The sequence below is a fragment of the Emydura macquarii genome, unplaced genomic scaffold, assembly GCF_026122565.2.
Source record: "Emydura macquarii macquarii isolate MOO-44397 ecotype Brisbane River unplaced genomic scaffold, CSIRO-AGI_Emac_v2 contig_67, whole genome shotgun sequence".
Lineage (NCBI taxonomy): Eukaryota > Metazoa > Chordata > Testudines > Chelidae > Emydura > Emydura macquarii.
The window spans coordinates 916124-939886 of NW_027130204.1; the positions used below are offsets into that span (position 1 = coordinate 916124).

Below are 23763 nucleotides of genomic sequence, written 5' to 3' on the forward strand. Positions count from 1 at the left end.
TGCAGTATCGCGGTGGTACAGGCCAACTGTCTAGCAGTGGGCCTTTTGATAAAGGAACAGAAATCAACAGTAGTACTGATGCAAAGGATAGAGTTTTTTGGAGCAGTCCTCAACTCATCCCAGGACATAGCATTCCTATCGCAAGCCAGATTTCAAACCATGTCAGAGCTGATCACCCAAGTCACAGCTCACCCACTCACCACAGCGAGAGTTTGCCTCAGACTGCTAGGTCACATGGCAGCCAGTACCTACATGGTACAGTACACGAGGCTGTGCCTTAGACCCCTCCAAATGTGGTTAGCATCGGTTTACTCCCTGGCAAGACACAACCTGGACTTGATCTTTGATACCTCCTTGAGTACTTACCACATTGACATAGTGGATGAATTCTACCCACATAACAAGAGGGGTTCCCTTTGCGGTCCAACGTTCTCTTTGGTATCAGATGCCTCGGATTGGTGGGGAGCCCACCTCAGCATCCTCAGAATTCAAGGTCTCTGGTCCATGGAGGAGCTGACATTACACATAAATGTCAGAGAGGTCAGGGCAATCTGACCAGCCTGCAAAGTGTTCCTTCCCCAGATGTTGGGAAAAGTAGTACGGGTGTTAACAGACAGTGTGGCATCAATGTATTACATCAATAAGCAAGGAGGAGTGAGATCCTCAGCCATCTGCCAAGAGGCCCTCTGTCTGTGGGACTTCTGCATGGAACATGTAATCCACCTAGAAGCCTCACACCTCTTGGGGGTCAAGAATACATTGGCAGATCACCTCAGCACGTCTTTCTCTTCTCTCCATGAGTGGTCCCTATACCCAGAGGTAGTCAAGATCTTCTTCCAGAGGTGGGGAACTCCCCAGGTGGACCTATTTGCGACCAAACAGAACAGGAATTGTCATTGTTTCTGTTCCCTGCAAGGGCTCGACAATAGCTCGCTTCCCAACACGTTCCTCTAGCAGTGATCGGGAGACCTCATGTATGCCTTTCCACTGATCCCTCTCATCCACAAAGTCTGCATAAAGATTAAGAGGGACAAAGCACGGGTCATACTGATTGCTCCAGCATGGCCCCATCACCACTGCTTCTGCACGTTGCTGGACCTGGCAATGACAACCCCTTGGATGCTTCTGGACCGTCCAGACTTGATTTTGCAGGACCACAGTCGATTGCTACATCTGGACCTCACCTCCTTACACCTGACAGTGTGGATGCTGCATGGTTAAGCCTCAAGGAGCAGACTTGCTCCACTCAGGTCCAGAAAGTCCTACTAGAAAGCAAAAAAACCTCCACTAGGACTACTTACCTGGCGAAGTGGAAATGCTTCTGCTCGGCAGCTGAACGGAACCTCTCCCCGACCCAGATGCCATTACACTCCATTCTGGAGTACCCTCTCCACTTGAAACATCAAGACCTGGCGTTATCATCAATCAGGGCACACCTGGTGGTCATCTTGGCTTTTCACCCACATATTCGGGGCAAATCAGTCTTCTCTAATGAGATGATGGCCAGATTCCTGAAAAGCTGGGAGAGGTTATTCCCGTGGGTCAGGAACCCGGTCCCTCCATGGGACTGCAACCTAGTCTCATCCAGACTCACTGGGCCTCCCTTTGAGTCCCTGACATCCTGCTCTCTCCTTCACTTGTCATGAAAAGTCACTTTTCTTGTGGCAATTACTTTGGCAAGATGAGTCTCCAGAATCAAAGCTTCAACATGGGAACCTCCCTATAGAGTGTTTTACAAGGATAAAGTCCAGCTGCACCCTCACCTGGCATTTCTGGCAAAGGTGGTATTGCAGTTTCATGTCAACCAGGACATCTTCCTGCCAGTCGTCTTTCCAAAGCCTCACAGCTCTAGCAAGGGGAGACACCTGTACACTTTAGACGTTAGACGAGCACTGGCCTTCTACACTTAAAGGACTAAGCCCTTCTGAAAATCCACGTAGCTTTTTAACATGGTCACCAAGTGGATGAAAGGTCTACCAATTTTGTCCCAGTGGATTTTGTCACGCTGGCTGGATTAGGGGCGGGGAGCATTTATGATAGTTTGACATCAGTATGTCAAAATCATAATAATTCATGTGACATATGCAATGTCAGGTACTGTTAGAAAGGCTATAATGTGCTAAGTAAGATGAGGATGTTTATGTTCATGTGTTATATGTGTAATGGAAGTTATAGATACGTTTGGTATATCAGTATTTCAAATTGTGCTGTTTGAGTGGCATCTCAGACAGGATGGCTGAAGAACAATAGCCTGCTTAATGGCCCATTAAGACATTCCCAGGTGCAAGGGGTTCAAGGGGAGAAGCCAGGGATATACCTGATGAGTCACGGGGACTTGCCCATGTGACTCTGGACTCCATTTTGGTTCCTGTGAAATTCCATAAGCAGCATGGCAGAGGATATATAAGGCAGAAGCCTTGGAATCCATTTTGTCTTCAATCCTGTTCAGCTTTCAGCCACCTATCTACCTCTGGATCAAGTCATCTGCAACTGAAGCTGTGTAACAAAGGACTGAGACCCATCCAGGTACTAGTTGTATACCGGAGGGACTATACAAGCCTGCAAACTCCACAATTCTTCTAGAAACCTGATGTATATGGACTTTCAAATCATTTGTATGTATCTGATTACTTTAATCCTTTAACATTTCTCTTATCGTTTGTTCCTTTCTTTTTATAATAAACCTTTAGTTTTAATTACTAAAGGATTGGCTGGCAGCATGGTATTTTGGGTAAGATCCAAACTTATATTGGTCTGGTACTGTGGCTGACTCTTTGGGGTCAGGAGGAAACTTTTTAGTAAAGAGCATAGAGTTCAAACAGCTGGTCTCTTTACTGGACCTGGTGGCTGATTGGGAACCGGAGACTGAAATGCAGTAAAGAGGACTGTGTGTAATTGTGTACTGGCTTCTTGGTAACCGGTTTGGGAAATCAGAAGCACAGTTTGTGGCTGGTTGGGAAGCCTGACTTCAGTGTCACCCACCACTGCTGGGAGAATCTGCTCTCCTTTTACAGCCTGCCCTGATCTTGGCATTTTCAGGTGGCTGCCTTAGGCACAGAAGGGTCACAGATTTCCTCCTAGATCACTGCCTGCATCCAGACCTGTTAGAGCAAGCAAAGGTTGCCCCTCCTGTCACTCTGACAGCTCATTCAACAAGAGCACAGGCATCGTCAGCTGCTTTCTTAGCTCAAGTTCCAATACAGAACATTTGCAGAGCCTCAATGTGGTGTCCTGTTCACACCTTCACATCCCACTATGCCATCACTCAACAGGCCCGAGATGATACTGGTTTTGGTGGAGCAGTATTACATTCGGCATATCCATGAACTCCTGGCCCACCTCCAGAGGCACAGCTTGTGAGTCACCTAACATGGAATGGACATGAGTAAGCACTCGAAGAAGAGGCTGTTACTAACCTTTCATAATTGTTGTTCTTTGAGATGTGTTGCTCATGTCCATTCCATGACTCACATTCCTTCTCCTCTGCCGGAGTTCTGGCAAGAAGGAACTGAGAGGGAAGGGGGGCCAACGGTTCCTTTTACACTAGCGCATATACACACCACTGCAGGGCTCTAGAGCTGGCCCTCCAGATACCACTGAGGGACAAAATCTCCAGCACCAGTGCATGTGGCATGCACTCACCTAACATGGAATGGACATGAGCAACGCAGCTCGAAGAACAGTTACAAAAGGTTTACTAACCATCTTTTATTCATATGCTCTTGTCCATCTTCCATTGGTGATTTCTCTTGCCTTCTCTTTTGCCCACAGACAATGAGAGAGTGCTGAGTGAAGGGAAAACTCCCAGTGTGATCACAGAGCCGACTGGGGCATGCCCACCCACCAGTGGGTGCCTTATGGCTGACCAGATGAAGCAGGGTTGCCTGGATTTGGAGGGAGGAAGTGATGCAGGTAATAGTCCCTACAGGACCTTGACTCTGACTGAACATCTGCATATGGGGAATGTTTCAGGCATTTGTTCTTCGGTATTATTATCTTATAGTGGACTGTTCTACACGTGTTTATGGAACCTGCTCAGATCCAGAAATACGTGCATGGGACGCTCAGTTACTTCAGATGTGCTGTTTGACAGAGCATAACTACTGTAGATGTTTGTATGTATGGAGAGAGTAGGAACTGGTGAGCCCCCTTTGCTTGTAGCAAAAACACATGAGATTTGCCCTTGTTGGTAGCATTTATAATGGATAGTCAGGGGTAGCACAGCACTCTGAGATGATTGCTCTCAGACTGCAACAGTCCCAGAAGAGGGAAAAAAAATAAACTGTGTGTGAAATTATCATGGCTGAGAAGCTCCCGTGCATGTGTGGTGCCTGGAGCTGTTGAACAGTGGCAGGAAGGTTGTGTGTGGTGGAGGAGTTGGGAGTTAGTATAATGAGATGGGAGGGGTTACTATGACATTTGCAGATAGGGCATTGCAGCAGGGGGTTTGTGATTGCAGGGAGGCACTGAAAGATCATGTAGTATGCCTTAATGAGTGATGCTGTTGTGGGAGAAGAGTTGGCTGTAATGACGCTTTCACTTTCCTTCCTAGCCGAGAAGAACATCCCTAGGAAGCCTACTCGGTTTTCCTGCCTCCTGCCCAGCACTCAGGAACTGATGGAAATTAAGAGCAAAAAGAAGGTGTGGGCTGTTAACGTACTGTAAATTGGTTCTCTGGGCATCCTCCCTATTTCTTCCTGCATAAACTATTTACATTTCGGCCTGCTGTGATTAATCAAATCTTTAGAATGTTCATTTGAGACCTTTGTGTGTATAATGAATTAAGTAGTCACACCCTGAGGAGTAACTGCATCAGAGGAGGCAGGGCAATGTCTTAAGGGAACAGATATTACTTTGTGTCCCTTGAGTTTCATTCTGGTAGTGTTCTGAGTTACTGGAGATGATGGGGAAATTTCATGCTTGAACTTGTACACTGGATCTGTGGTGCACCAGGCTGTTAGAGGCCATTGGGGAAACTACTGGGGCAAACGTTAATGGAGATGGTCAGCACCTCCCTCAAGAAGGGTAGGTTGCTTGCTGTTCTTACTGAAGTATTGGTACAGCCTAGTCTCCAGAAGCCCCCATTCGGAAATGATGTTCTGGTGGCCAACTGTATTGCTTTGATCTTCCCTTTGTGAGTAAGATAATTGAAAGACTGACAAGGCAACCATATCTAAATGATTCAATTTCTTTGACCCTTGTTAATCTGGATTCCAATCTGAATATGGCACAGAGACTATACTTGCTTAGTAGTTGGCCTCCTCCCAGAGCTGGATTCAGGTCAGTTATCCATGCTGGGTTGTTAGATCTATCAGCTGTCTTTGATATCAAAAGCAAGATGGCATTGACATGCCAGCTGACCCCAGGGTAGGAGGGCGTGGATGAGGCTGCTCTGAGAGATGCCAGAGGATAGAATTATAGAATCATAGAATATTAGAGTTGGAAGGGACGTCAGGAGATCATCTCATCTAACCCCCTGCTCAAAGCAGGACTAACCTCAGCTAAATCATCCCAGCCAGGGCTTTGTCAAGCCGCAGCTTAAAAACCTCTATAGATGGAGATTCCACCACCTCCCTAGGTAACCCATTCCAATACTTCACCACCCTCCTAGTGAAAAACTTTTTCCTAATATCCAACCCAGACCTCCCTCACTGCAACTTGAGACCATTGCTCCTTGTTCTGTCATCTGCCACCACTAAGAACAGCCTGGCTCCATCCTCCCTGGAACCCCCTTTCAGATAGTTAAAGGCTGCTATCAAATCCCCCCTCACTTTTCTCCTCTGCAGACTAAACAAGCCCAGTTCCCTCAGCCTTTCATCATAAGTCTTGTGTTCCAGCCCCCTCATCATTTTTGTTGCCCTCCGCTGGACTCTCTCTAACTTGTCCACATCCTTCCTGTAGTGGGGGGCCCAAAACTTGTCACAATACTCCAGATGTGGCCTCACCAATGCCGAATAGAGGGGAATAATCACTTCCTGCGATCTGCTGACAATGCTCTTCCTAATGCAGCCCAATATGCTATTAGCCTTCTTGACAACCAGGGCACACTGCTGACTCATATCCAGCTTCTTATCCACTGTTACCCCCAGGTCCTTTTCTGCAGAACTGCTGCCTAGCTCATCAATCCCCAGTCTGTAGCTGTGCATGGGATTCTTCCGTCCTAAGTAGAGGACTCTGCACTTGTCCTTATTGAACCTCATCAGATTTCTTTTGGCCCAATCCTCCAATTTGTCTAGGTCACTCTGTATCCTATCCCTACCTTCCAGGGTATCTACCACTCCCCCTAATTTAGTATCATCTGCAAACTTGCTGAGGGTGCAATCTACCCCATCCTCCAGATCATTAATGAAGATGTTGAACAAAACCGGCCTCAGGACCGACCCGTGGGGCACTCCGCTTGTGACCAGTGCCAGCTAGACATGGAACCATTGATCACTACCCATTGAGCCCGATGATCTAGCCAATTCTCTATCCATTTTATAGTCCATTCATCCAACCTATACTTCTTTAACTTGCTGATAATAATACTATGGGAGACTGTATCAAAAGCTTTGCTAAAGTCAAGGTCTGTCACGTCCACCGCTTTCCCCACATCCACAGAGCCAGTCTCCTCTTCATAGAAGGCAATCAGGTTGGTCAGGCATGACTTGCCCTTGGTGAATCCATGTTGACAGTTCCTGATCACCTTCCTCTCTTCCAAGTGCCTTAAAATGGATCCCTAGTGTTGGGTAATTGCTCTTCTTTCAATAGTGCTCTCATATGGAGTTCTTCAGGGTTCTGTCTTATTCTCATTTTCACTCAGGCTTGGTCTACACCTAACTTAGATCAACTGAGCTACATTGCTCAGGGTTGTGAAAAGTTTCATGCTCAGTGTGATGTAATTAAGTTGACTTAATGTCCACTGAAGACACCGTTAAGTCGACAGAAGACCTAGATACTACCTCTCAGAGAGTGGATTAATCACATCAGTCGAAGAACACCTTCCATTGACATAGGAAGCATCTACACTATAATGCTACAGCAGCACTGGTGTAGCTGTGCTATTGTCGTGCAAACATACACTTGGTGTATAGATGAGTCTGTTAAAAAGGCCTAAAGAGGAAGCATGAGTTATGATATTTTAAGTATGAGGGACAGAGACCCAATCCAGATGATATAGGGGGGTGTTGGTAGGCTGGAGCAAGCAATCAAAAGATATGGTAATTTTAATTATTCCTTTATGGGTGGTTGAAACTTGGGTTGAATAGGCTGGCATTCAGTGAGGGTCAAGATGTCTTTTTACACATGCATCTGGCTAGAAGGCTTCAACCTTTTCTCTCCAATGCAGATTTCACTGCTGTGATTCATAAATTTATCATGTCAACTAGATTGTAATAATGTGCATTCTTGGGGTTGTCTTACATCTATTCAGAAACAAAACTGTCACAAAATGTGTACGTGCAGGTTCTCTCACGGTGAGCACATTACATCTGTGCTTTATGATCAGCTTTGGCTGCCTGTGGGTTTGTGTGGAGTTTAAGGCATTGGTTCTTATTTAGAAAGCACTGAATGGCATGGAACTGTCTTGCAGTACCGGAGAGTCCTTCATTCCCCATAACATAATGGAAGAGCTTCAGTCTGAGCTTGCTCAGTTATAAGGGAGGGAATTGTTGGTAGGAGAGTCTCTACAATGGTCTTTCAGCTTTGGAATTTGCTCTTCTCCCTTGGGCTGGAAAGGACCACATTATATTAACCTTCACGTCCCACTATAAGGCTGCTTTGTATGGAGGCCGTGAGGGGAGAGGATGTTGTTTAAGGATCAGTTTTTAAGAAGAGTGGATCTCATCTCATTTTGCTGAGAGGGTTAATTAACCACATATAGAGGTCATTAGATTTTTTCTTTTTAAGATAACAGTCAAAGGTGCCTAGGGTTTGGAATAGGCACCTTTTTTGGTCCTATGGCTCCAAATATATAGTAACAGTTTTCCATACCAAGGTAATCCCTCAGTTTATGTAGGTAGGTAGTTACTTGAGCTTCATCACTGTGGTATCTGAGCACATCACAGTCATTAACAGATGTTTTCCTGACTGCATCCCTGTGTTCACCACACTGTATAAATGAGCTGTGTACTTGAGAAAGTTCACACAGGCATATGTTGAGGGGGAGGTAGAGAGGAGTGGAGGATGGGCTCTGAGGTACTGAGAACCCATGGGAGTTAGAATTGGGATGGTCATGAATTCAGTTCACTAGGTCATTGCTAGCGGTTTCATGGTGATGGGAACTACCAGGGAACTGACATTTATTCTGGTGCTTTAGTAAAGTTCATGTAGCTGTTGTGCGTTTGGTTTTCTTAACACAATGAAACCTTCAGTTAACCCTTCATTAACCAGGTGCTCTATTGCACTATAGATTTTTTATTGTATAATCCTGAGCCCTGAAACACAAATCAAGCAAGTACAAACGGAGCTGTTGTCTTTTTAAAAAAAACAAAAATAAAATAAAAAGCCATTTGTGTTAAATTGTCCCAAACTCTCAGGCCAGGTCTACACTTACCTCCGAATTTGGTGGCAGTCGACAGGAGTTATGCAAGCTACACAGAGTAGCTTGTGTAACTGCCGTTGACTTCTTAACTTCCGTTGTGCGCAGCGTCGTCACTGCGCTTCGCCGACAGGAAATGTGTTTCCATCAACACAACACTACGCCACTTCAGGGGGTGGTTTAAGTGCATCAACTTCCTGATCGATTGAGCGGGTCTTTACTGACTGCTCAGTCGATCCAGAAATATCATTCTGACGGTGGCGAATTTGCCGCTATCAGTGTGTACATAGCCTCAGTTGGCTTTTCTTGTCCTGGTGGAGTTCCAGATGTTCTAGGGACTTGCCTCACCTTCTGAACTCTTCCTGGTTCTTATTTCATTTATGCCTTGTTTACACTAGGAATTTACATTGGCATAGCTACGTCTCTCAGGGGTGTGAAAAATCCTCACTCCTGTGGTACATAGCTATACTGACTTAACCCCCAGTGTAGACAGCGTGAGGTTGATGGAAAAAATTTTCCATAGGCCTAGCTGCCACCTCTTGGTGAGGTAGATTACCTACACTGATAGGAGAAGCCCTCCGGTCGGCGTAAGTAGTGTCTATACCAGCGGTTCTCAACCTTTTTTTTTCCCTGAGTACCACTCGGGTCAGGTACAGTCAGGTCAAGTACCGCTTCACCTGTATGTACCTGGCCCGAGTAGAACTCGGTAAATAGGCGGGGTTGCGTGGAGGGATCAATACCCTCCGCCGAAGCCCTGCCGCCGTTTGACCGTTTTCGGCGGCAGGGTGGGTTGGATTTTTGGCAGCAGTGGGCTTTCTCGGCGGCGGCAAGGGGGGAGAGATTGGTGGCGGCAAGGAGGGAGTGATCGGCGGCGGCACAGTTTCTCGGCGGCGGCAAGGGGGGGGATTCGGCGGCAAGGGGGTTTCTCGGCAGCGGCGGGGAGGGAAGAATTCAGCGGCGGGGGGGGGGGGGAGGATTAAGCGGCGGCAGGGTTTCTCGGCGGCGGTGGGGGGGGGGATTCGGCGGCGGAATCAGCGGCGAGGTTTGCCTTGTGTACCACCGAGCCATCTTCCGCGTACCACTGGTTGAGAACCGCTGGTCTACACTGAAGCGCTTCAGCTATGCTGCTGTATTGTTTTAAGTGTAAACATACCCTAACCCCTCACAGTATTTCTTGCTTCTGAATGCCACATAAGTGTGTAGGACTCCTGCTACCTGCTCTCCTGTCAGTGGCATAGAATGAGATTTCAGTAGTCCAAAAAACTGGATAAAAGTGGCACTATCTCCTAGCTACTGTTGTAGATGAGTAGCTCTGATCCCCTGCCATATGTTTGGAGTTCGTTTTGCAGCTTCCTCTACTCTAGTTGAATAACAGTGTTGGGGAGGACTGGATACCCTGTAGTATCAGAATTAGTCACTGGGTGAGACTTGAAGCTTTTCTAAAACCATGGTTTCTGTTTGCCCCATTCGCTGTTGTTTTGTTGTATCTCTGAGGAGGGAGATCTGCAGATCTTCAGGCTCTGGCTTTGAGTGATCTTGCAAGACGGATCACCCAAGTAGAACAACATATTCAGTCCTGAAGTCAGTTTTATTTTCCATAGTGCCTTTGAAGTTATTTTTTGTGTGTGGCTTTTGAACCCCAAGAGCACCCTTAAGCAAAAAGTGGAAGTGAATCTCAATAGAGGTCCTCCACTGTGTAGGACTCCTCAGCCAAATAGGTAACTGTTAGATTGTCTCCGGCAGCTCCTGATAACTGGCACAGAGCAGTTCAACCAGAAGCCAAGGAAAGGGATACAGTTTCTGCAGGAGAAGAACCTTCTGGCCACCACCATGGACAACAATGAGGTGGCCCAATGGCTGCGAGAAAATCCCCGGCTGGATAAGAAGATGATTGGGGAGTTTGTGAGTGACCGTAAGAACATAGATTTGCTGGAGAGCTTTGTGGGGTGAGTATTTTTCCATATTTAGTATCTGTTTCTTGTATTTGGTCACAAAGGATAACTAGTTCAGGAGCTTGGAGGCATTCTCTAGGGGATGTGAGAGAATGGCTCCTAAGGCAATGGGATTTCCCAGTGCCAACAGCATCAAAATCACATAGCTCTCGGACACTGCAGTGGTCTTAGAAATACGTGTAATAGTAGTGGTGATAACCTAGGGTCCTCCAGGAAGAGAACTCTCTCCCACAGTATTGGTGACCCATTAATACTGGTGAATTGGACTCATTCCCCAGTGTGTGTAAGTGCATTCTCTTTAACAACATGGTCAGAGTTTGAAGATGTGACTAAACACATCACCAGCTACTGTGGCCACTGTTCCTCCTTCCTCACTCCCATTCACTGGCTGATATTGATAACCTTTCCTTCCACCTTCTTCCACCCGCCACTCTTGCCATCTCTCCCCACTGCCGCTGCTAGGTAAGGCTCATTCCTATGTGGTGATCCATAGTGTTTTCCAGTCAATACATTTGTGAGTGCACACATGCCTTGCTTGGTCTGTCCTGCCACCCTCTCCTGTCCGTTTGTGTCTCAGAGCTTTTCACTCTTATTGCAGGACTTTTAATTTCCAAGGCTTAAGATTGGATGAAGCATTGCGACTTTACCTAGAAGCATTTCGCTTACCAGGAGAGTCACCAGTGATTCAGAGGCTATTGGAAGCCTTCACAGAACATTGGAGGGTGCGTATTGGGTGGGAAGAAAATTATGCTCCACCCACCTTTGCTGGCATCTGTTTGACATTCCTGCTATGTAAAATCAAAGAGTGAATCTGTCCTCTTTTGAGCTCCGTGTTCTATAAGCAGCAACCATCATTGTATAGGTGGGGGATGGCACAATGACATCTTTGGGGACATTGCTGGGAGTAGAGCTCTGTTTTTTCAGTCAGTCCTTTTGTTGAATTCTGTTGTGCTGGCAGGAAAATGGAGATCTCAGGCCATGTGTGCATCTGTCTCCCGTGGATCTGACTTGTGGCTGTATTTGCCTTTCAGAAATCAAATGGCTCTCCGTTTGCTAATAGTGATGCCTGCTTTGCCCTGGCCTATGCAGTTATTATGCTGAACACTGACCAGCATAACCATAATGTCCGCAAGCAAAATGTTCCAATGACCCTAGAGGTGAGAGTGGATTCCCTGCATACAGCTGTTATGCTGCCTCTTTACTCTTCTTCTTTTTAGTAGCACTGAGTTCTATTTTCACTTTTCTGGCTTTCTTTCATTTGCTGTTCCTTCTGTCTTCTGTTGAGTCTTTTTCATTCATCACTCTCTGATGTACTGTAAATAACAGTAGTGTTTGGGGTAAAGTGCAAGATTGATGCAATCTGAAGACATAAAAGCCAAGCATTAACATGCAGGGATGGTTTGAATTGCTTTTACTCTGTAAACAGTTTCTTGACCTGCTGTATCATAAGACCTAGTAGGAGTGAAAAAAGCAATAGAAAAGACTAGTCAGTGAGAAGTGATGCTAAATGAATAAGCAACTGGGGATGTGCAGTGCGCTCAAAATCATGCTAGTGTCCTGACGGGTGGGATATTTGTCACCCTGATGCACAGTTGAAGCTAATCACGTGTAACATGGATGGACCATTCCCCATGTAACATCACCCGTCATCTCCTTCCCTGGCAGCTGGAGTGGAGGCTACTGAAAGCTCCCACGCTGCTAATAGGATTATTCAATACTCCTTGAATTGTGATTGTGCATTGGGTAGAGTTTCTTGAGTCCCAGGAAAGGCAAGCAGACAATTGATCAGACCATGGAGCCTGCAAGTTGCGTATGGGCCCCTGAGTTGCTGAGTGCCACTTAAGTTAACATTCTTGAAATACTCTTCAGAGAATCTTCTTGGCGCTAAAACTGTAATGTTTCCAGGAATTCCGGAAGAACTTGAAGGGCGTGAATGGAGGCAAAGACTTCGAACAGGACATACTAGAGGACATGTACCATGCTATTAAGTAAGTATTCAGCCCTCTGTCTCATGCCTTCTACTCAGAGAGCAAAGTAGTGCTGTTTTGGTCTGAGAGCTCTGCTGAGCATGTGCCAGTCTGCCATGGACCATCTTCTGCCTCAGTCTGGGGCTGTGGCAATAGGCTCTTCACAGTTATTGAATTGGATTTGTATAGTTGGATCCCTGCCATGGTATTTTAATCCACAAAGCTTAAGAGAAAGTTTAAAAAAAATAATGGCTTCTATCAACATGTGAAGGAATGGCAGGGTGAGAGCAGCACATGTGAAATACTGTAGCTAAGAAACCACTCCTCTGTGCCAGGCTTTCTACTGCATTAGAACTACTGTGTAGTGCCAGAGGCAGCGTCCTTCCCCAACACTCTGTCGTTGCCCTGAGGTGGTGTGGCCAGGTCTTGGTCTCGTATATTCTGCTTTTGTGTTTGTCCCTTTCTCTCTCATGAAAATGTCTGTTCCTGGTCTCTTCTCCCCATTCCTGGGGCTCCTGGCCCACAGTCAACTGCCTGAGGGAATGCCTGACTGCTGGGACCCTTTCATGCACAGAATTGGTTGTGGGTGGGGAGGCTTTAATAACAGCTTAGAAATATCCTATTCAGTAAATCCAGGCCCAACCACTTCGAAGCTAAAAGGTTTACAGCACTGAGGAGGCAGGATGTGACTCTGACTCTCAGCTGGTTTCAGTCTGTGATTGCGTGCAACAGCGAGGCAAACTTCTTACTCTGGGGCTCCCTTTCAAGTCGCCTCCAGAAGGCGAGTCAGGCAGCCACCTGCACGAAGTACCAAGAAGTTCCTCGAGAGGCATCTCCAGATTTCAACAAATAAATTGTAGTTTTGATCAGTATCTATTGCATGCTGGGGTTCTCCTCACTTCAGATGGAGGATATGTCTACACTGATGGCGGCAAGTTCGCTGCTGTTGAATCGATTGAGTGGAAGTGAAGACCCGCTCAATCGATCCGGATGTCGATTAAATAAAACCACCTCCCCAAAAAGTGTAGCGCTGCGTTGATGGGTACGCATTTCCCATCAATGCAGTGCAGTGGAGACAGCATACTAAACGGAAGTTATGAAGTCAACAGGAGTTACACAAGCTACTCCGCATAGCTTGTGTAACTCCCATCAACTGCTGCCGAATTTCACTGGCAGTGTAGACCAGGACAGAGTCTGGGGAGTCCTCTGAGATCTTTTGTTTGTCTAATGACCATAGGCGGCAGGTATAATAGACCCGGGGAGGCTAAGTCTCCCCAACCAACCACCGCCAGAAGCTCCTCCGCCTCTCTACCCTGCCCGTGCTCCACCCCCACTCCACTCCTGGGCCTCCATATAGTGCTTTGGGAGGAATCTGCCCCTCCCTTCCCCGCCCGCCTGCCTGCTGTTTCTAATTTGCACATGACAGACCCAGCCCGGGATGGGCCTACATAGTGCCATGGCTACTGCCCCCCAACTCCACAGGGACTGCAGCGAGGCGCCCTATGCTGGTGGGACATGGGCTGCGCTGCCCTTCCTCCTCTTCTCCCTCCCCGCCCCCCGAAAAGCAAAGGGTGCCTGCCCTCCCTACTGGGTAGCACGGAGCCCAGCCAGCACGGAGGGTCCAGGTGGGCCTTGCTCATGCTTGGCCCCCTCCCCTGCCTGCTGCTCATGACTCTTCGCCCTGTCGCTCGCGCTTCTCCAAAATTACACCACTTATGCTCTGGGCACAGAATTAATTTTCTGAGAATTTCCAAGTAAATCCATTAACTCTTTTGAGTTAAAACTAATCAGAATATGGGTCCTTTAAGAAACTTTTCATTGGGTCAAACTTCCAATCCATAACAACACAACAGTGTTTTCAAACTTTTCATACAGTTGAAACTTCTGAAACCTTATGCGGAGAGCACATTAAGAATTTTTTTAAATTAATGGTCTCTTTTTGCTGTTGATCTTCATAAGCGGAAGTTTCTTCTTCAGCAGCTGAAGAATGTTCTTCATTAGAGAATTGCACAAAGAACTGACCTCTTTCAAAATGGTTGTCTCCTAATCTCAGTAGGACTGAGGCCACAGTCTGCTGTCAGTTAGGTGGGGCAGGATATGTGAATTAATATCTTTTACTGGACCAGTTTCTGTTGATGAGAAAGACAAGCTTTTGAGCTCACACAGAGCTCTTTTTGGGGTCTGGGAAATGTCAGTGTCACAGCTAAATACAAAATGAAACGAATTCTTTAGCATAAATAGTTCACCTTGAATGGTCCCTTGAAAGATGTGTTAAGTGGCCTTTTGACACTTCTCCAGTCATAGGGGACGAAAGGAGGAAAAAAAGATTGGGGGTGTGTGTTAGTGGTTTACAGATTGTTGTAACAAGCCATAAATCCAGTGTCTCCATTCAATCCATGATTTTTGGTGTCTATCAAAGTTATGAATTTAAGCACCCAGGCTTGTCTTTAGAAGGTGTTTGTGCAAGTTTTTGTTGAGGATGAAGACTGAGAGGTCAGATATAGAGTGATGTATCTTTTCACTTTGTGAAAAGAGTTCGCCCACAGGTGATAGGATGTTGTTTATCTTTTATCATTTTTCTGTGCAAGTTCATTTAAGATCATTGTGATTGCATGGTTTCACCCACATAGTTGTTGTTGGGGCATCTAATGCACTGGATAAGGTACACCACATGTTGTGATAGAACCCATGGATATTGAAATGTGTGTTGTGGGGAGTGAGAGGGTGTTGATCATCATAATAATGAAGATATGTCTGCAGGTTTTTCATCTGTTCTGGCACAGCTGGGTGTTGCTTTGAGTTGGTGTGTCTGTGGGGAACTTGCTTCTGATGATGATCTTGGAGAGGTTGGGTGGTTATCCGAAGGCTGGAAAAGGAGGTTCAGGAAAGATTTCATGCAGGATGCTGAAGATCAGGAGATACTGATCTGCTACTTATCAAGTGTCCTGGCTAATTCTAGTTTAGTTAATTTCATTATGCCGTAAATTCGCCCTTCAGTTTTAGACAGAGATGGGTTCTTCACTTCCTGACCTAAGCAAGTGTAGTGTTGCTGAGCGCTGTTAACAGATACTGCATTCCAGCCCCAGGGCGGGTGCATTTCAATAGTGGGCAAAGCGATCTCATTGTCTGCATAGTTTATGATGTGCATCCTTTATAATGAAAGGCCACTGTGTAAATGTTAGAGTTTTTGTTATGAGCCAAAAGTAACCTGTCCACCTCCATCCCTGTTAGAAATGATGAGATAGTGATGCCGGAAGAGCAGACGGGTCTGGTGAAGGAAAACTACATGTGGAATGTACTGCTGCATCGTGGTGCCACTGATGAAGGCATCTTCCTGCATGTACCTCAAGGAAGCTACGATCACGATCTCTTCACCATGACTTGGGGCCCCACCATTGCAGCCCTATCTTATGTTTTTGACAAGAGCTTAGATGAAACAATCATCCAGAAGGCGATCTCTGGCTTCAGGTAGCCCTGCTCTTCCTCCCCAGAAACCCAGTAGGCTTCTAGTTGGTGGGTGTAATCATCCTCGTTTTGGCCAGTGTCTCCTGTCTGCTAGCTGGAGGGAGCATAGAGAATATCAACTGTTGGCTTTCCCTAGCAATGTAGAAGCTTTTGTTCCCAGCCCACAGCCCCATAGTACTGGTTGGTGCTCTTTTGGATTCAATCCTTAAAGGCTTCTGATTGGTACCACTCAGTCTTTGGCTGGTCTACACTGTTGTAATAAGTTACTTAAAGTTATTGAGCACCATTTAAACTTAAGTTTTGGCCAAAGTAGATCCTAGCATGGTTTTTGGCCAACTAGTACTCAAAAATCCATGATTGAGCAGAAATCCCTCCCTAGACAGAGCAATCTATATTGGGGTTCTTTGGCTGCCGCTAAGTTCAAACTAGATGTAAGCACATTTTAAAAGCTCAGTTATTACACCATTGTAGCTGGGGCCTTTTTGAACCTTGAATCTCAACGTCATAAACAAACTCACCACTTGTACTTTTATGTCAAGGGTTTAAACTGGGGACCTTGATCCTGTCTGCCTGGGCTTCTGAGATTTCTGGATAAGGAATATCAGCGTTTCAGGATCTCAGTGCACCTGTGCCAGTAGGCTGTGCAGGAGGGTGGGGGGGGACAGAGGTGGGTGCTGCAGCAGAGAGGGAACCTGACCTGGGGTTCTAGATTGGGAGCTTCTGGTGCTGCTGTGGTTACATTGCTTGTGGTTTGTCTTTCAGGAAATGTGCAATGATTTCTGCACACTATGGCCTAAGTGATGTGTTTGACAATCTCATCATTTCTCTCTGCAAGTTTACTGCCCTCAGCAGTGAGGTGAGTTTGTGGGGAGCAGTCAGGAAGCAGATGCTTGTCGTATGTGATTTTCTGTCTTAACGTCTCTCCATCTTGCTGTGACCAAGGCCATGACCCTTACAAATCTTAAACCAGAGCAGATATTGCAGCTGTTAATCCTGAAATTTAACTTTTGAGTGTAATTTGGTGTCGAGGATGGCCATTTTCTGAACTAAATGTCTCTGAACATGCCTTAGTGCTGTGGCAGAAGCTCTGCATTTACCTAGTATTAGGGGGTTAGTAATATATATGCTTTCAATTCTGACCCTAGCTATACAGAGTCTGATGAGAAAATCAGGTGAGTCAGCCTGACCATTGCAAGTGCTAAATCCAGTCACCTTGAGATGTCTGTGAAAATAGTCACATTCAGGGCATGATGCCCAATGTAAATTATTGGCTGAAGTTTCTGTCTCAGCCCAGGGTTTCCAAAGTATCCTGTATTTGATAGACACTGGTGGGACCATGCATTGTGTTAAGGAGAACCAGGAAGCGTCATGCTACTCTGATGCCAGAGTCAAAGATGCTGATTCACAAGCCCACAAGTTGAACACATTGGAAAGAACAGTGTGTGCACAGATAAAAAGCAGATAGGATCATTTAAGATCTCAGCAACTGATGCAGAGAAGTAAAGAGATCAGAACAAGTGATCTCTGAAATCCCGTTGGGTGAGAGCAAGATGATGATCCTGGGAATTAATCCAGAGAAGAGGGTTTTGGATTCTTGGATCATTGGTGATCCTCCTCTAGAGAAAAGGCAACTGTTTGGACTGGATGCTTTACACTTACTGCTTTACTCTCTGGCTGAAGACCATCCAGGCTGCTTGTATCACAGAAGTTTGTACTACTGGTATGTCTACACTGGACACCACTGGCAGCAGCGCGTAGGGTATATGTGGTTACATGCTTTGGTGACAGGCAGGTTGCGTCCATGCTGTAGTGTTTATCTACATGCAGTAGTGAAGGGCTCTGGCAGCAGGGAGCTGCTGGAACCTTTCATTGTGGCAGGGAAAGACTCCAGCAGCAGGGAGTTGCTGGAGCCTTTCCCAGCTGCCTGCCCTCTGCTAGAGCCTTTCTCCTCTGTTCAAGCCTTTCTGCAAGTGGAGAAAATCTCAGCATCAGGAAGGCAGTGGGACACTTACATTGCTAAAAATAGCAGTGTAGACAGGGGAGGCATTGTTGGGCATGTAGAGAGCTGTGTGAGGTACATATTCTAAGGTTCTGGTGTGTGTCTACTTACCTAAGCAGTGTCTCACCATCTACACTGGTATTTATACCGTCACTAGAGGGATGTATGTACTCTACACCCTGCTGTAAAGCATGTGCAGTGTAGACATACCCTGAATGTATTGGGAAAAAGACACAATACAAATAGACTGTAGACAAAGCCTTTAGGAAATAATAGAGCAGAAATTTGAAGAAGTCGCTAGAGTGTACACACGTGCAGAAAAGCACTATGACTTGGCTGACATTACAGAAACATGGTGAGATAAATCAATCTGGGTTGCTGGAGGATTTTATATTTTTTTACAAGAAACAGAGGGAAGGAGAAGAGTGCAAGTGTTGCGTTATGTGTCTGGGGCACTTACAGGGGTAATGGTAACAATGAAACCCTACCAGTTTGGTTATAAAGAGAGGCAGGAAAATTCAGATTAGTGAGTGCTCTAGATTCCATCGTCTTCCACAAATCAGGATCATAAAGACGAAACACTTGAGGATCCCAATCTCGAATGCTTGGAGAGTACCAGTAGATAATGCAGGCAGGGGAGTGCATGCCATCAAAGAACTGGTGAACTGTGTAAATCTTATTCCCAACCTTATAGAGCACTGTACCAAACTTCTAGACGAAACCCTCAGAGGCACCAGCTGTTGTTTGCTGCTTCCCATTCAGTTGTAAGGCTGGAGTTTGGAGCACTGCAACCCAAGTTCCTTTGCAGTTTAGCAAGTGCGTCTTTTGGTGGGCAATGTAAAATCAAGGACTTCTAGTCCTGAAAAACGCCATTGGCTCTTCCACAAGAAATAGTGTCTTATCCTTTGCTGTATTCCAGCTGTACCAATTATATTCTGCTGCCCTACATTTCCATACAGTCTGGAGACAACAGATATTTGAGAGGTAATGTAGTGGAGGGGAAGGCAGTGTTGAGAAGGGATTGAGAAGATGACAAAGAGCAGAAGTGTGAAAATAAGGAGAGACCATTTTGGTTTAGTTCAGCTGTTAACTGCTTCCCTAAGCGAACGTTTTAGTGATCTGGTATCTTTTCTGAGGCACTGCAGTTGCAAGAGGTGGCCATATCGGAGATCAGCTGCAAAAGAAGAGATGGAAGCGGTCCCTGGTTGTAAGCAAGATAATCCTGGTCTCCAGTGGATTCAGTAGCGTTGTTGTTCTTGCCTTTCTCTGCAGTTAGACACTAGCCACTGGGTGTTCTGGAGTTGCTGGCTGTTGGGATGAGTTGGATGTGGCTGGTCAGTGCACTGAGGAAGCCAATGGATGATGAAGGTCTTGTTTTGATGTGAGCGCTCACTGATATGTTTGTTCCTGTGGTTCTCTCATGATAATGGGGGCTGGCACAGGAAGTGGAACAACGGCAGCTGAAATGTTCCTGCCAAGCTTCCAGAACAGAGCCACTAATGCAATACAGCTCTGGTCACTAGCACTGACAGCAGTCCCTGCCAAACCAAGTTTTGGTTTTTCAGTTGGACCTCTGTCACAAATGATCGGGTCACAGGATGGGACACATCTGTTTTCTGGGCTTCAAGTGTGAGATCTGAGGGGCCCCACTTCTGACTAGTCCAATCTTTCTCACCCCTTCTCAGTTAGCAGTGGGGCTAGACACAAAGTTATTGGCTTTTCTTTTCCTTACTTACACAGACTTTCTTGGCATAGTGTTGCTCCTCTTGAGAGCATGTTGGGCTCCACAAAAACACTGGACATATTTCTGATCCTAGTTCACATGGTTGCTATATAGCTTTCCTGAGAGGATTGCTTTTCCAGCATGTGGTCAGTTTGGTGGAACAGCATAACACACTTTCTCTGTTGATAAGCCGTGGGTGTATGGGACAGGTTGCCATTATAGAGGGACTGTGATCTAGTAATTAGTACAGGGGATTGCAAATCAGGACTCAGAGTTATGTTCCTAGCCCTGCCATTGACTGGGTGGGAATAACTGACCGTAAGCAAGTCACTTATATCCTCACGTTACTTAGGGCTTGTGTACATTTATAAAGCTGCAGCAGTGCCACCGCATGGTTTCAGTGAAGACACTACCTACAGTGACGGAAGGGGTTCTCCCATCAATATAGGTACTCCACCTCCCCGAGAAGCGGTAGTTGGGTCGACAGGAGAATTCTCCCACAGACCTAGTGCTGTCTACACTGGGGGTTAGATTGGTTTGACTGTGTCACTCAAGAGTGTGGATTTTTTGCTCCCCTGATCAATGTAATGATACCAACCTAATTTCCTGGTGTAGACCAGGCCAGAGTGGGAAACTGAGGTACAGAGAAGTTAATAATTCTTGCCTCCCAGGGGAGCTGTGATGTTGAATGAAGTATATAGTAAAGATCTTTGTGATCCTGGAATGAGTTCCTGGAATGCAAATTCTTAGACCTGGTCTACATTAGGAAATTAGATCTGTATAACTTCATTGCTCTGGGGTGTGAAAAATCCACACCCCCTGAACAACATAGTTAAACCAACCTAAACTCTGGGGTAGATAGGAGAATTCTCCCGTTGACCTAACTACCGCCTGTTGGGGTGGTGGAGTACCTATGCCTACCAGAGAACCCTCCTGTCGGCATAGTGTCTTCACTGAAGTGTAACACTGATGCAGCTCTGTCTTCCCGTGGTGTTTCAGTGAGGGTCAGGGAAGCCAGCTGACTCCAACCTTCCACAAAGTTTAGTGCTAACTGTAGTTTACCTACAGCCTTTCTTAGAAGTATAGTTTGTCCAATAGCAGGGTCCACAATGCACTCGGTCCTGAGCTGTGTTGAAAGAGAAATCTGTCTTGCTGATGGACTGCCACCCACTCTCCTCTCTTGCAGTCTATTGAGAATCTGCCCAGTGTTTTCGGAAGTAATCCCAAGGCCCACATCACAGCAAAGACAGTGTTTCACTTGGCTCATCGCCATGGCGACATTCTGCGGGAGGGCTGGAAAAACATCATGGAGGCCATGCTGCAGCTTTTCCGAGCAGAGTTGCTGCCCAAGGCCATGGTGGAGGTAATGACAGTCAGCTCCTGGCTAATTGAAGACAGGGCAAGTGGGGACCCGTCACCCAACTTTGCGGTCACAGCTCAAAGGGGAGGAGAGCCCTCTCGGAAGGGCATGGCTTTAGCAGTCCGTATATACAGCAAGACAGCCTTTGAGGGGCTTAGCATAGTAGTTACCTATGGGCTCCTACTTCTCAGGTTGGGGGTTTTTTTTTAACTGAATTTGATGAATTCTAACACTCAAACATCTGCTAAAATAAATGGCAAGACTTTGTGGGGGAGAGGGTTGCAAAGGTTTGAGGTATGCAACACTGGAATAGAGAAGGCTCAATTCTGCAGTATTGCCTGTGAGGTTGTAGGCTTGGTTACAGTGTCTGTATGGGGGCCAGAGTGGAGGCTTCTGTATATAGGTCAGTTAGTGTAGACTTTCAGGGATGGGAGGTGGAATGGGAAGCTAATTAGAGGATGTGAAGAAGACAGAGCTGAAAGAGGTGGACACTGGGACATACTCTGTTCTGACTTCCAGGTTGAAGACTTTGTGGATCCCAATGGCAAGATCTCCCTGCAGCGGGAAGAGACCCCATCTAACCGGTGAGTAGCAGGTGGAGGTGTGCTGTTCTAGACTCTGGGTCCCTGTGGGGTGCTAGGGAACATTGCATGTTTTTTTTATGTGGCTGATGTGAGTGTGTTCTGTTTGTAGCGGTGAGTCCACAGTGCTGAGCTTCGTTAGCTGGCTCACCCTCAGCGGTACAGAACAATCCGGCATGAGGGGGCCATCTACAGAGAACCAGGAGGCAAAGCGAATGGCTCTGGAGTGTATAAAGGTAATGTACAGGACTGAGAAGAATCTGGCATAGAGGGCAATGCATTGAGCAGGGGCATCGGGGTGTGTGTGAGAGATGGCAGCGCTTCACAGATAATGGGAAGTGGAGTTCTAACTCTAAGTACCCATTTCCTGTGTAGGAGTGTTAACCATTTAGATGGAACCAGGATCTAGAGGTCTTGGGAACTACAGGAACCTAACCGACCCTGAAGAACACCTGCAGATGTATAGCAGTAGGGAGCTGTAGTGTACTCTGTACAGGTCTAACAGCACTTGCCAATGGGGAGCTGTCTTCCAGCAGTCCATGAAAATGCAAGCACTTCCCCATAGGGAGTTAGGAGGTGCCCTCAAATTTAGAGTCCCATAACTAAGCACAAGCTGATGAGAATGGATTTGTAACAAATACAGATTTTACCTGATGTGGCAGTCAGAAGATGTCTTGTTGTCTCCTCTAAAATCTGCCCAATGCAGGCCAGGTTCTTGAGAAGGAATGGTTTCTAGTGATGTGTATTGGCTGAAAGAGGACCGAGGTCCTGGAAATGGGCTTGATGCTCCCTTTCCCGTCTACTCTGTTTGTGTGTGCAGCACTGCATGAGCTGCATTTCTTCAGTGTGCCCCACTCATTCTCCCTTTCCCTTCCTTTCTTTGCAGCAATGTGACCCTGAGAAGCTGATCACTGAGAGCAAGTTCCTCCAACATGAGTCCCTCCAGGAGCTCATGAAGGTGAGGGGCATCGCAGGAGTGTTGTAGGGCTAGAGAATAGTGATCAGGAAAGTATGCTGTAATTACAATCATGTATCACACCCTGGTGGAATTTCCCTTGCAGGTCCTTCTCCCAGAAGACTTACCTAGGAGTCCTTTAAGAACAGCAGTCAGTTCAGCTGTTGACTCCAGGTTTCTCACTGTTTCTGGCATGGGAAATTAGACCCAGGGGTTTCCGTAGGAGCAGAGTAAGGTGTTAAATGTGTTGTATCGCTTTCTAAAGGGTCAACTGAGGAGTTCAGCAGAGGCTTGACAACTTGTGTAGCTGTGCCTAGGAGCCCTGGGACAGTCCCTCTTGTCTCCCCTTGGCAAGCTGAATGCCTGGTAGAGTTGAAAATTAGTGAGAGCGTCTAAAAAAGGACCCAGTGGTTCGGCTCTCCCAAGCAGCTGTTCTTTGAGTGCTTGCTCATTTTGGTTCCATGGTAGGTGTGCATCATGTGTGGTAGGTGTGCCTCCACGTGCATGACTGTTGGAGTTTTTTTTATTTTAGTGGTATCCGTAGGGCCAGCTCTGGTGCCCTCTGAAACTCTGCACTCATGCAGCAGTATATGAAGTGGCACCTGACCTGTGCCCCCTCAGTTCCTTCTTGCAATCTGTGACGATTGTTGGAACAGCTTTATTTCTTGCATTCAAAAGTGCTTGGTGTTTCTTTCATAGATAGTTGTTAATAGTTCTTGTAAATAGTTAATAGTTAAGTAAGAGCTAGTGGTCCCATCAGGGATGTTTGCCCAGTGGTGGGGCATGCCCTGGTCCCCGAGCTTCACTCCATGTTCTGTTTGCCATAAGCCCTTCTCACTTAGTGACCCCCACAACAGTTGCTTAAAGTGTTTAGGGGAGATGCAAGTGAAGGATAAGTGCAAGATTTGCAAGGGCTTCAGACCATGGACTAAGAAAGACAGGAACATTTGCTTGAAAGCCATGTTGATGGAGGCAGCACTCAGACCGGCCTCAGAACCTTCCTGCTTGGACTCAGTGCCGAGTACTTCAGCATCAGTGGGGCACGCCCCACTGGAACCAAGCCCTTCTTGACGCCATTCACCGGTGTTGAAAAAGTGGCAAAAGAAGCAGCACGCCGATCAAGGCAGTTCCCCCATGCCGAAGAGGGATAAGAAGGTGAGGTCAGCCACAGGACCCACATCGGGCCAATTGCCTTCTCTGGGACGGCTAGCCCTTTGAGGGAGCCACCCCCAATTCCTTGGAG

General features: G+C 46.6%; 1 protein-coding gene across 7 annotated transcripts in view; it reads left to right on the plus strand.

The window, feature by feature from the left end:
• The window catches only part of GBF1 (golgi brefeldin A resistant guanine nucleotide exchange factor 1), a 203083-nt gene that overhangs the window by 162914 nt on the left and 16406 nt on the right, over positions 1-23763 (plus strand). For all 7 annotated transcript variants that reach the window (XM_067536418.1, XM_067536263.1, XM_067536029.1 and 4 more), the window contains 12 exons: positions 3772-3912; positions 4553-4641; positions 10262-10464; positions 11069-11192; positions 11502-11627; positions 12376-12458; positions 15669-15905; positions 16665-16758; positions 20811-20987; positions 21504-21568; positions 21678-21801; positions 22452-22523. In XM_067536418.1, coding sequence (XP_067392519.1) covers positions 3772-3912; positions 4553-4641; positions 10262-10464; positions 11069-11192; positions 11502-11627; positions 12376-12458; positions 15669-15905; positions 16665-16758; positions 20811-20987; positions 21504-21568; positions 21678-21801; positions 22452-22523 — 1535 coding nt within the window. The remainder of the gene's footprint in view (positions 1-3771; positions 3913-4552; positions 4642-10261; positions 10465-11068; positions 11193-11501; positions 11628-12375; positions 12459-15668; positions 15906-16664; positions 16759-20810; positions 20988-21503; positions 21569-21677; positions 21802-22451; positions 22524-23763) is intronic.